The sequence below is a fragment of the Neopelma chrysocephalum genome, unplaced genomic scaffold (genome assembly GCF_003984885.1).
Source record: "Neopelma chrysocephalum unplaced genomic scaffold, ASM398488v2 Primary Assembly neopelma1_95b, whole genome shotgun sequence".
Taxonomy (NCBI): Eukaryota; Metazoa; Chordata; class Aves; order Passeriformes; family Pipridae; genus Neopelma; species Neopelma chrysocephalum.
The window spans coordinates 1747311-1759452 of NW_020897758.1; the positions used below are offsets into that span (position 1 = coordinate 1747311).

At 56.6% G+C, this 12142-nt stretch overlaps 1 protein-coding gene and 2 long non-coding RNA genes across 3 annotated transcripts in view; 1 reads left to right on the plus strand and 2 right to left on the minus strand.

Moving 5' to 3' along the window:
* The window catches only part of LOC113972709, a 7603-nt gene extending 3833 nt beyond the window's left edge, over window positions 1-3770 (plus strand). Inside the window, exon 3 of the long non-coding RNA XR_003535975.1 lies at window positions 3760-3770. This is a non-coding gene — a long non-coding RNA (uncharacterized LOC113972709). The remainder of the gene's footprint in view (window positions 1-3759) is intronic.
* A 1740-nt stretch (window positions 3771-5510) lies between these two features.
* LOC113972700 (basic proline-rich protein-like) lies at window positions 5511-8149 on the minus strand. Its single transcript, XM_027694026.1, has 5 exons — window positions 6811-8149; window positions 6329-6580; window positions 6197-6259; window positions 5933-6083; window positions 5511-5814 (listed from the first exon to the last, which is right to left on the minus strand). Exons 1-5 carry the CDS (start codon window positions 8147-8149, stop codon window positions 5511-5513), a joined length of 2109 nt encoding a protein of 702 aa, XP_027549827.1.
* Window positions 8150-11345: 3196 nt separating this feature from the next.
* On the minus strand, window positions 11346-11876 carry LOC113972708. The gene is made up of 3 exons (XR_003535973.1): window positions 11830-11876; window positions 11687-11730; window positions 11346-11593 (listed from the first exon to the last, which is right to left on the minus strand). It is a non-coding gene; the product is annotated as an uncharacterized LOC113972708 (long non-coding RNA).
* Between the last annotated feature and the right edge of the window lie 266 nt (window positions 11877-12142).

Sequence of the window (12142 nt, forward strand, 5' to 3'; positions counted from 1 at the left end):
AGTAGCAAACAGTGTCTACGGTAGAGTAGCAAACAGTGTCTACGGTATAGGCATTTGTCATGGCTCTTTGGGCCTACAAAATGTATAGGGTCGGTCTGGGGGTAAGTCCAAGGTCACAGAAGGCAGGCTTCAGAGTTCCTCCCCTTTTGTCTTACAGCCACCCAAAGGAGATTCAGATTCCTGGGGCAAAAGACAGCATCAGTTTTCTCAGAACTTACGGTGGCCGGGGTGAGATTGGCCGAAGCATCATTGATGGAATCTTCTGAGACCCACGGGGAGTCCCTGCCCAAGGAGTTATGGACTACATGTGTGTAGCATTGTATATGTTTATTTAGTGTTGCAGGTTGCTTCTTGGGTGTAGTTACTGTGTTTTCCAAGTAGAATAGGAAAAGTCCGGCCTCTGTTTATGTTGTCATTTGTATTGCCTCATACCGCTCCGTATCGTATACTCGTGTAGTTGTAGTCGTATTGGTCCGTATCCGAGTGTCACCGTGTTGTGTTTTGTGTGTCAGTTAGGACTTGTATATCTTTGTGCCTTCATTTGTAGTGCTTTTTATGTTGTGTCACTTGTATTGCCATGTAATGTTCTGTCTGGTATACTTCTATATTTGCAGTTGTATTGCTCCGTATGTGAATGTTGTAGCGTTGTATTGCTGTGTGTCAGTTAGGAATTGTATAGCTTTGTACCTGGTGAACTTGCCACTGGCTGTCGCAAGAGAGGAGCTCCGAAGAAAAGATACAAGGACTCCCTGAAGCAACAACTCAGCCTCGGGCATATTGATCACCATAACTGGTCTACTCTGGCCTCTAATCGGGAGGCCTGGAGACAGACCATTTATAATGCTGCTGATGCTTTTGAGAAAGCACGCAGGATCACTCTTGAGGAGAAAAGACAGTGCAGAAAGAATCGAGCCTTGCAGAATATACCATCTAAGGAGTCTTTCTGCTGTGTCTTTTGCAACCGGACGTGTCTATCTCGTATTGGCCTTTTTAGCCACCAACGCGCTTGCAAGAAACGTGGGTAGAGTCCTTCCCAAATCTTCGTTCGCGAAGCCTAGCCATGAGCTTTGTACCTTACTTTTGTTTTGCTTTTAGTGTTCTGTCATTGGTATTGTCTGTGAGGGGTGTGCTCGGCTGTGAGGGGTGTACTTGTGCTTGGTGATTTGTTTCTTTTTGAGGTTTTTTTTGAGGCTCCGTGGGAACCATGTTCCCAAGGAGGGCTGTGGATGTATAGCGATGGCCCCTCATCGGCCAGTCGGTAGTGGAACAGTTGAGGTGTGAGTGAGGATGAAAAAGGTTTGTATGTGTTTGGCAGTGGTTCTAACCTTGTATTAGTGTTTTGCTCTTTCAGGTTGTTAGATAATTTAAGATTTAGAATAAAAAAACCCCAGCTGGGGGATTTTTTTTCCCCTCTAGCTGGGGTTTTTTTCCCAGGTCCCGGCCGGTCCGCAAGGCAACGTTCATCGCCAAGGTTTGGGCGTGGGCCGTCCCGGGACCCGGGTTTTGTCAGTGTCATGGTTTGAGATTGGCCCCCCCTTGAGAGAGGGGTGCTCAGAGGTGATTGGGTGCCAGGGCAGTGTTCCCTGAAGAGCCAATCACCACTCATGCTGTTCGCTTCTGCTCAAAAATCATATATTCACAGCACCGGAAGTGGTTGGCAAGTTCTGTGTTGGCACTTGGGCTGTTGGTGTCTGCTGCCTGTAGGTGTGGAAGGCCGGGGGGGGGGGCCTGGGCTCCTTCTTCCCCCCACCTCCGGGGGGGAGAGGGGAGCCCTGCGGCCCCCCCAGCTCTGCCTAGGCCAGAGCAGAGTTAGAGGCAGCATTTTTGAGTGTGTGCAGTGAGGGAAGAGACTCACAGCACCTGACCTGAGGTAAGAGGAGAGAGCCAGGCTTTTGCAGCCAAGCCCTCTTCCCCCTCCTTTTCTACAGCTAAGCTGTGGAGGGGGGCTTTCCTTTCCCTCCGCTGGAAAGTGGAGGAGAGGCTCAGCACTGAAGCTGAGCCAAGTGGACGGGCCGTGGAGGTAGGCCCGGCGCTCGGGAGAAGAGTCCCAAGCGAAATTGGAGACGGACCCCCAGAGAGAGAGAAAGGGGCCCGGAGGATGCCTCTGCCACGCAGGACAACCAAAAACCCGAGGAGAAATCCACATGCCAGGACGTGGACGCTTGATAAGCAGAACCACACTGCAGCAGCCTACGAACCGAGGTATGAGAGAGAGAGATCACACAGCGGCAGGAGAGCAAGGACTCAGAGCTATCTTCCTGGACTTCATGAGGAGGAGAGACTACAACAAAACAACTGGAACTTAGTGAGGGGGGAGCGTTCAGGCCCAGAACACTCCCACAGAGGGACTGGTTACTTTCCAGCCTTGAAAAGGCTCTTTCCTGGACTAAACTTAAAGGAGGGGCTTGAAAGGACTGGTTGATAGAAATGTAATATATATATAGTTGTCTTTAGCTTGTATAGTATTTATTTGTGTAAATAAATGTATATACTTCCCCCTTCCCCTATAGAAGCCTCTGGCCTGAAAGTTTCTCTTTGGTGTTGGCATAAATTGTGGGAGGGGGTGGAGAAGCCTGAAAATTGGATTTTTTGGATTTCTCATGTGGCTCAAACTGTCAGGCAGGACGATTTTTTGATTTTTGAGGCTTCCTGGGAACCGTGTTCCTGAGGGAGCTTTTTGAGCATGCGCCAATATTCAGGGGTGGCTTGCGGCTCAGGGGAGCGGTTGAAGTGTGGCGGTGGAGGGGATGGGTGTGTGTAGTGTCAGGTTCTAACCTTGTGTTTGTGTTGTTTCTCTTTCAGGTTGTTCTTAGATAATTTTAAATTTAGAATAAAAAAACCCCAGCTGGGGGATTTTTTTTTCCCCCCAGTTGGGGTTTTTTTCCCCGGGTCCCTTCTGATCTGCGAGGCGACGTTTATCACCAGGGTTTGGGCGTGTGCTGTCCCGGGACCCGGGTTTTGTCAGGCAGGCCAATTTCTTGATTTTTGAGGCTTCCCAGGAACCTCATTCCCAAGGGAGCACCGCCCCTTTGTCCCGATAGTTGCTGATGGGTAATGGAGTGGTTGAGGAGTGAGTGAGAGTTGGTTTATGTGTAAGCTCCAGAGGGTTTATGGGTGAATGAGTGTAACACTATATGTGTGTGGTTTTTTCTTTTGGTTTGCATCTGGTGTCAAATTGAAAAGTAATTCAATCACGTTTGTAGAAAGTAGACTTCATTTTCTATTGTCTTGCCTTTATTTGTGTTTTGTTGGTATTGCTGTGTATTGTTTTGTAATTGTGCTGACCATTGGAATACAATGTATTGCATCGGTGGGTTGTACTGTATTTTTACTGTCTTGTAACCTGGATTGTAACCTGTATACTAACAACAACTTACTTGTATTGTTGTAACTTGTATCTTGTATTGTTGTAACTTGTAACTCGTAACTCTTGTATTGTAATTTCTTTTGTATTGTAACTTTTGTAATTTCACGAGGTCACAAGCAGTCATTCAATAAAGTTGCAATAAGGGTTTGGGGATTTTTCCACTCTTTGGCTCCTGTCTTTATTTTGTGTCATGTAGTCTTTTCTCTACTTTTTCTTTTCTTCACTTCTTTCCCTTTTTCTCCTCTTCATTTCTCTTCTTTCTCTACTCTGTTCTTTCATTTCTCTTCGTTTCTTCTCTTGCTTTTATTTCTCTTAGTTTCTTTTCTTTACTTAGTTTAAAAAAGCAGCAGTAGGGGCTGGCTTGCTCTCAGGGAGTAAACATAGAAAAAAAGAAATTAAGGCTTTAAAAAAATAAATATTTACTTGTTTTATTCACTGATTAGCTACTTAACCACTTATCCAATTGCATCTCTCCTACTACTCCAATTAAGAAACTAATACCTCAATAATTATCCAATGATTTAACTACTCTTTCTTGCAAATGATCTAACTACTGAATACATTTTCTCAAATTATCCACATAAATAATTTTTTCTAAGCCACTATCCAATAATTGAAAAATCACACAACACTGCCACCTACTGACGCACAAAAGGAATTGCACATATACCTGACCTTGAACACTGCCACCTACCGACAAAACGTAGGAACTGCAAAACAAAAAATACACACCAGTGCCACCTACCAAAAACACCCCGCGACTGCAACAGAAAAATTACTGAAAACACTGCCACCTTGTGGGCAAAAAAAGAAATACAGAAAAAAAATACTTTTTTAAAAAATAAAAAGAAGTATGGGAAGAAACACCCAAATCACAACCAAAATACTACCTAGCGCTAAAAAATAAGCCCCTAAAAAACCCTCACTGAAAAAAACACCTCAGAAACCCTAAAGTACAAAACCTGAACAAAGCACACCCTAACCCTAACACAGCCGATCCCAAAACACCCTCCCCTGCCCCTGGACTCCTCACAAAACAATTACAAAGAAGGAGAAAACCCTAATCACCAATTCCCATAACAACAATAGCGACCAATTACCACTCACAAAGCACCTGAAAACCCAAATCATCAATTCCCATGACAGCAGCAGGATACAATTACCAATCAGGGACAACACTCAGTTACAGTTAGGGCCCACCCATGACCAGTCGGTCCCTGGGGCCCTCGTCCTGCCCTGCCCACCCAAGACAGGTTGGTCCCCGAGGACCTTGTCCCACCGGGCCCACAAATGACCATTCAGTCCCCAGGGCATTCGTCCAGCCCCACCCAACCACAACTGGTCGGTCCCCGGGCCCTCCTCCGGCCCTGCCCACCTACGACTGGTCAGACCCCGGGGCCCTCGTCCGGCCCGGCCCACCCACGAACGGTTGGTCCCCAGGGCCCTTGTCCGGCCAAGCCCACCCACGAACGGTCGATCCACGGGGTCTTCATCTGGCTCCACTCACCCACGACTGGTCAGTTCCTGGGGCCTTCGTCCGGCCCCGCCCACCAAGGACCGGTCAGTCCCCAGGGCCTTCCGCCAGCCCCACCCACCCAAGACTGGTTGGACCCCGGGGCCCTCGTCCGGCCGGGCCCACCCACGACAGGTCGGTCCCCGGGGCCCTTGTCCGGCCCCGCACACCCACAACCAGACGGTCCACGGGCACTTGTCAGTTGGGGACCACCAACGACCAGTCCATCCCCAGGGCCCTCGTCTGGCCCCGCGCACCCTTGACCAGTCACCAGAGCCCTCCTCAGGCCCCACCCACCAATGACCACTCTGTCCTTGGGGCCCTCATCTGGCCGGGCCCACCCTTGGCCGTTCAGTCCCGGGGGCCCTCGTCCAGCCAGGCCCACCCACAACTGGTCGGTCCCCAGGGCCGTCGCCCGTCCGGGCCCACCCACGACCGGTTGGTCCCCGGGGCCCTCGTCTAGCCCCGCCCACCCACGAGCAGATTGTCCACGGGCACTCGTCAGGCGGGGCCCACCAACGAATGGTATGTCCCCGGGGCCCTCGTCCCTCCGGGCTCACCCACGACCGGTCAGTTCCCAGGCCCTCGTCCGACCGGGCCCACCAAGGACTGGTCGGTCCCCGGGGCCCTTCACTGGCCCCGCCCACCCAAGACCGGTCGGTCACTGAGGACCTCGTCTGCTCCGGCCCCAGGGACTGACCAGTCAAGGGTGGGTGGGGCCAGACGAGGGCCCCGGCAACCAACCGGTCGTGGGTGGGCAGGGCCAGACGAGGGCCCTGGGAACCGACCGGTCATAGGTGGGCCCAGACGGACGACGGCCCTGGGGACCAACTGGTCGTTGGTGGGCCCCGCCTGACGAGTGCCCGTGGACCGTCCGGTCGTGGGTGTGCGGGGCCGGACGAGGGCCCCTGAGACCGACCGGTCATAGTTCAGCCTGGTCGGATGAGGGCCCCGGGGGCTGACCAATGGTAGGCGGTCAGAGCTGGACAAGGGTCCCGGGGACTGACTGGTGGTGGGTGGGTGGGGCCTGACGAGGGCCTTGGGGGGCTGACCGGTGGTGGGCAGGCCCGGCCGGACGAGGGCCCGTGCAGCTGATCAGTGGTGGGCAGGCCCGGCCGGACAAGGGCCCCGGGGGCTGACCGGTGGTGGGCGGGCCAGGCCGGACGAGGGCCCCGGGGGCCGACTGGTGGTGGGCAGGCCAAGCTGGACGAGGGCCCAGGAAGCCGACCAGTGGTGGGCAGGCCCAGCCGGACGAGGGCCCCAGGGGCCAACCGGTGGTGGACGGGCCTGGACGGACGAGGGCCCCGGGGGCTGACCTGTGGTGGGCGGGCCCGGCCAGAGGAGCGCCCCGGAGTCCGACCAGCGGTAAGCGGGCCCAGCTGGAATAGGAACCCGGGGACAGACCGGTGGTGGGCGGTCTGAGCTGGGCGAGGGCCCAGGTGGCCTACCAGTGGTGGGCGGGCCAGTCTGGGAGAGGTCCCCGGAGTCTGACCGGTGGTGGGTAGGACGGGCCAGACAAGGGCGCCGGGAGCTGACCGGTGGTGGGTGGGCCAGGTTGGAAGACGGTCCTGGGGGTTGACCGGTGGTGGGCGGGCCAGGCTGGGCGAGGGCCCTGGGGGCCGACCGGTTGTGGGCGGGCAGTGCCGGACGAGGGCCCTGCAGGCTGACCGGTGGTGGGCGGGAGGAGCTGGGCGAGGGCCCTGGGGGTAGACCGGTTGTGGATGGGCGGGGCCGGACGATTGCCCCGGGGCCTGAGCTGTGGTGGGCAGGCAGGCCAGGCGAGGGCCCCGGGGGCCAACGTGTGGTGGGTGGGCCGGGCCTGATGAGGGCCCTGGTGGCAGACAGATGGTGGGCGGGCCGGGCTGGGCTGGGGCCCCTGTGGTCAACAGTGGTGGTCAGACTGGGACTAATGAGGGCCCCGGGGGCCTACCGGAGGTGGGCAGGTCGGGCCGGGCGAGGGCCAAGGGGGCCGACCGGTCGTGGGTGGGCCGGGCCTGACGAGGGCCCCGGGGACCGACCTGTGGTGGACAGGCCGGGCTGGACAATGGCCCAGTGGGCCGACCAGGGGTGGGCAGGAGGGCCGGACGAGGGCCCCGGGAGCCGACCGGTGGTGGGCAGGCTGGGCCTGACGAGAACCCTGGGGGCCGACAGGTGGTGGGCAGGCGGAGCCGGGCGAGGGCCTCGGGAGCTGACCGGTGGTGGGCGGGCCAGGCCTGACAAGAGCCTCGGGGGCTGACCAGTTGTGGGCGTGCCAGGCCGGACGAGGGCTCAGGGGGCCGACCGGTGGTGGGCCCGCCGGGCCGGAGGAGGGCCCTGGGGACCGACTGGTGGTGGGCAGGCTGGGCCTGACGAGAACCCCGGGGGCCGACCGGTTGTGGGCGTGCCAGGCCGGACAAGGGCCCTGGGGGCCGACTGGTGGTGGGTGGGAGGAGCCGGGAGAGGGCCTCGGGCGCCGACCGGTGGTTGGCAGGCCGGGCCTGACGAGGGCCCCGTGGACCGACCTGTGGTGGGCGGGCCGGGCTGGGTGAGAGCCCCGCGGGCCGACCTGTGGTGGGTGGACAGAGCTGGGTGAGGGCCCCAAGGGCCAGCTGGTGGTGGGCCGGTCGGGTCTGATGAGGGCCCCGGGTGCCAACTGGTGGTGGGTGGGCAAAGCTGGGCGAGGGCCCCGGGGGTTGACTTGTGGTGGTAGGACTGGGCCAAGCGATAGACCCAGGGGCAAACTGGTGGTGGTAGGGCGGGGCCGGGCGAGGGCCCTGGAAACCAACCAGTGGTGGGCAGGCTGGGCTGGAGGAGGGCCCCAGGGGCTGACTGGTGGTGGGCGGGCCAGGGCAGACAAGGGCCCCAGCGGTCGACCGGTGGTGGGCGGGCTGGGCGGCGCAAGGGCCCTGGGGGCCGATCGGTTGTGGCTGGGCCGGGCGAGGGCTCTGGAGACCGACCGGTGGTGGGCGGGCCGGGTCGGACCATGACTCCGGGGGTCGACTGGTGGTGGGTGGGCCCGGCCAGTCGAGATCCCCAGGGGCCGACCGGTGGTGGGATGGCCAGGGCGGGTGAGGGCTTTGGTGGCCAAACCGTGGTGGGCGGGCCGTGCCAGGCGAGGGCCCCGAGGGCCGACTGGTGGTAGGAGACAAGGCCAAGCGAGGGAACCAGCCGGAAAGAAAGGCCTGGGCTCCCCCTCTCTCCCCTGCCGTTGGTGTGCCACTCTCGGCACTATGCGCCCAGCCAGGCCTTGCGTGGTGTGCACCTTTGCTCTGGGATGAATCCTTGTCCATATCCAATTTTAGCCCTCAGCCAGCCACCGGCGGCGTGGCGCGCCGGCCTGCGAACGACTGCCCTTCCCACCCGGAAAGAAAGGTCTGAGTCCCCCCTCTCTCACCTGCCGTTGGTGTGCCACTCCCGGCACTACGCGCCCAGCCACAGCTTGCGGGGCGGGAACCTTTGGTCTGGGAGGAATCTTTGTCGGTATCCAATTTTGGCCTCACCCGGCCCCCAGTGGCGGGGCGAGTTTGCCTGCGAACGACTGCCCTTCCTACCCAGAAAGAAAGGCCTGAGCCCCCCTCTCTCACCTGCAATTGGTGCATCACTCGCGGCACTACGCGCCCAACCAGGGCTTTCCCTTTGTTCTGGGAGGAATTTTTGACCGTATTTGATTTTTGCCTGCGGCTGACCCCTGGCACTGTGGCCTGCTGGCCTGCAAATGACTTCCCTTCCCGCCCGGAAAGAAAGGCCTGAGCCCCCCTCTTTTACCTGCCGTTAATGCGCCACTTTCGGTACTACATGCCCAGCCAGAGCTTGCGGGGCGGGCACCTTTAGTCTGGGAGGAATCTTCATTCGTATTTGATTTTTCCCCTGGCTGGCCCCCGGAGACATGGTGAGCCGGCCTGCGAACAACTGCCCTTCCCGCCAAGGAAAGGAAGGCCTGAGCCTCCCTCTCTCACCTGCCGTTGGTGCACCACTCTCGGCACTATGTGCCCAGCCAGGGCTTGCGGGGCGGGCATCTTTGGTCTGGGAGTAATCTTCATCTGTATCCAATTTTGGCCCTCGGCCAGCCCCTGGCGGCGTGGCACGCCGGCCTGCAAATGACTGCCCTTCCCGGCCAGAAAGAAAGGCCTGAGCCCCCCTCTTTTGCCTGCTACTTAATGCACCACTCCCGGCACTACGAGCTCAGCCAGGGCTTGCTGGGCAGGCACCTTTGGTCTGGGAGGAATTTTTGACCATAATCGATTTTTGCCCTCAGCTGGCCCACAGCAGCGCAGCCTGCCGGCCTGCGAACAACTTTCCTTACCGACCGGAAAGAAAGGCCTGAGTCCCCTTCTCTCACCTGCCATTGGTGCGCCACTCTTGGCACTACGCGCCCAACCAGGGCTTGCGGGGCGGGCACCTTTGGTCTGGGAGGAATCTTTGTCCGTATTCGGTTTTTGACCTCGCCTGGCTCCCGGTGGCGCGGCGCGCCTGCTTGCGAACGACTGCCCTTCCCACCAAGGAAAGAAAGGCCTGAGCCCCCCTCTCTCCCCTGCCGTTGGTGCGCCACTCTTGGCACTACGCGCCCAGCCAGGGCTTGTGGGGCGCGCACCTTTGGTCTGGGAGGAATCTTCGTCCTTATCCAATTTTTGCCCTCGGCTGAACCCTCGGTGGCGAGGCGTGCCGGCCTGCAGACGACTGCCTTTCCCACACAGAAAGAAAGGCCTGAGCCCCCCTCTCTCACCTGCCGTTAATGCGCCACTTTCGGCACTACGCGCCCAGCCAGGGCTTGTGGGGTGCGCACCTTTGGTCTGGGAGGAATCCTCATTCGTATTCGATTTTTCCCCTGGCCAGCCCCCGGTAGCGCGGCGCGCCTGCCTGCGAACGACTGCCCTTCCCGCCAAGGAAAGAAAGGCCTGAGCCCCCCTCTCTCACCTGCCATTGGTGCGTCACTCTCGGCACTACGCGCCCAGCCAGGGCTTGAGGGGCGGGCCCCTTTGGTCTGGGAAGAATCTTCATCTGTATCCAATTTTGGACCTTGGACGGCCTCCGGCAGCGTGGCATGCCAGCCTGCAAATGACTGCCCTTCCTACCCAGAAAGAAAGGCCTGAGTCCCCCTCTCTCACCTGCTGTTGGTGCACCACTTTCGGCACTACATGCGCTGTATCTGGAAAATAAAAACCAAAAATGCACAAGATAAAGGACTTCTACGTGTAAAACTGGCATCTTTCATCCAACACCTAATACAACCTTCTTCCTAGGCTGCTTCAACTTTTCTCCGTCTGGGGTACATTGTGTCCACTTATCTGGGGGAAAAAAAAGAAAAAAAATGTTAATCAGGTCACCCACGTGGTCACTGAGACCTTAACCATTTAAAAGAACTCATTTACCCTGAGCAAATGAGAACTCTGACCGCAGCATATGAGAAGACAAATGACAACCCAGCTTCAAGGCCCTGCTATCCAAGTACCATCAGCTCCACAACACTCAGTTCTAATGATTGCACACGAGTTACGTACACCTGCTCCATCCAGCAGGACTGTACAGTCATTGGCTCAACTGTCTAAGGTAACTGACATGTTGACGTGAGACACTGAGCAATATTCCATCTACCCACTGATCCACATGGCAGGGCAGAGTAGCTCCAGGCTGACCCCGAGTCAGACATCCCGTACCCGTGACGACACAGACCGTGTGACACAATTAAGAGACGAACCTTGCTTTGACAAGATTTGATTGCAAGAATGGAGATGCTGTGGAACACCATGACCCACGGGACTACCATCATAACGTGACTAGGCTCAAAGGATCCTGACAAATAAAGACGCTAACAAGATGAGCGGTCATAAGAAGGGTCCGTCAAAATCCTGAAGATGGATCTGCGACGTCGCCGCGTTCGGAAGCTAAGAACGGAACGATGCGGAAAAGGAGTCCTCCTGCTTTGTGATGGATGACTGCGGAGCACCGCTGATGATACAGCCTGGAATGAGGCCTTAAAAGAGGTCTGACTGAAAAAGTCAGAGATCAGATTCCAAAAAAGGCCTGAACCTGCAAAGGAAGTGACTGACAACTTCGGTACTCGGTTACACAGAGAAGACCTTCAAGAACCTAAGGATGATGCCTGATGCTTCCCATAAGCCCCTCGAGGGCAAGAGGCAAAAACCCTAAGGACACAAAACACAGACGAGACAAAGGACGTGACACAGACTGGAACTGCTCTGCCCTGCACACAGGAATCCAATGATACAAAGTAAGCCCTTCCTTTGATGCATCCAAATAACCTGTTATAGGATACCCATTGCACCATTTCAAAAATCCCTCTGGGTAATGCACATACTTGGACCGACTCCCAACCCCTCTCTGGGTCTTTGCCCTGCACTTATCTTTCCGAGAGCTGGGGATGCGAATCCACCTTTGATGCAAAGGAGGGGCACCTGGGCTGGCTCAGAGGTTCCTGCCATTGTGTGAGTTTATGGAGTCAACTACAAGAAAGAAAACCATACACAATATCTGAGTAGTGTGGCATGTGGCCTCAGCCCCGATGAGCCCCCTACTCACTGTCACCGAGGCAGGTCTTTGGGTCACTGGCTCTGACCGGAGTCAGACACTGTGGCTGTCATCTTCTGGAATACCTGAGCGAGCAAGAGACAAAATTAGAGGGCATTTCTAAAGCTGCAGTGGATCCCTGCTCCTCCTGCTGCCTCCCCGACTCACCTCAAATGCTCATCTGCTCCCAAAGGTTAGCCGGATGGCACCTGCAACCAAAAAAGCTCAATGCTTCGTTGCTGATCCTTTTAATACTCGGAGATTACAAGGACAGCTCGAGAGGACCAAACCGTGTCCGTCACCTCACTGTGAGTTGACTTTGGCCCTGTGAGGCTGTGTATGTCTCCTGCAAAAAAAAACCCAGAGGCAAATGCCAGTACTGAGATACTGCCCAAGAGTATGCTGCTCCCATGCCAGTTTCTGTCTGACACCCCTTGACTGTGACCTCTTACAGGCAGGGTCCCCATCACGTTGGACTGCACGTTAGAAGTCTGCCTGTAAAACAAAAAACCAAGTATGTACGCAGATTCACCAGAAGTACACCGCCTGCAAAAAAGCATCTAGTTCTGTCCTGCAGTCACTGCTCACCTTGCTCACTGGGCTCACCTTCCCTCTGGTGCCTATTGTCTGCTGGGACGGGGGCTCCACATCTTAAAAAAAACAACAAAAAACCAAAACTAAACCACCAAACCATCCAAAGGCCCAAAAGTCATGTCTTGGCTCTGACCTCACATGACAACCCACCTTCTGATTGTGCT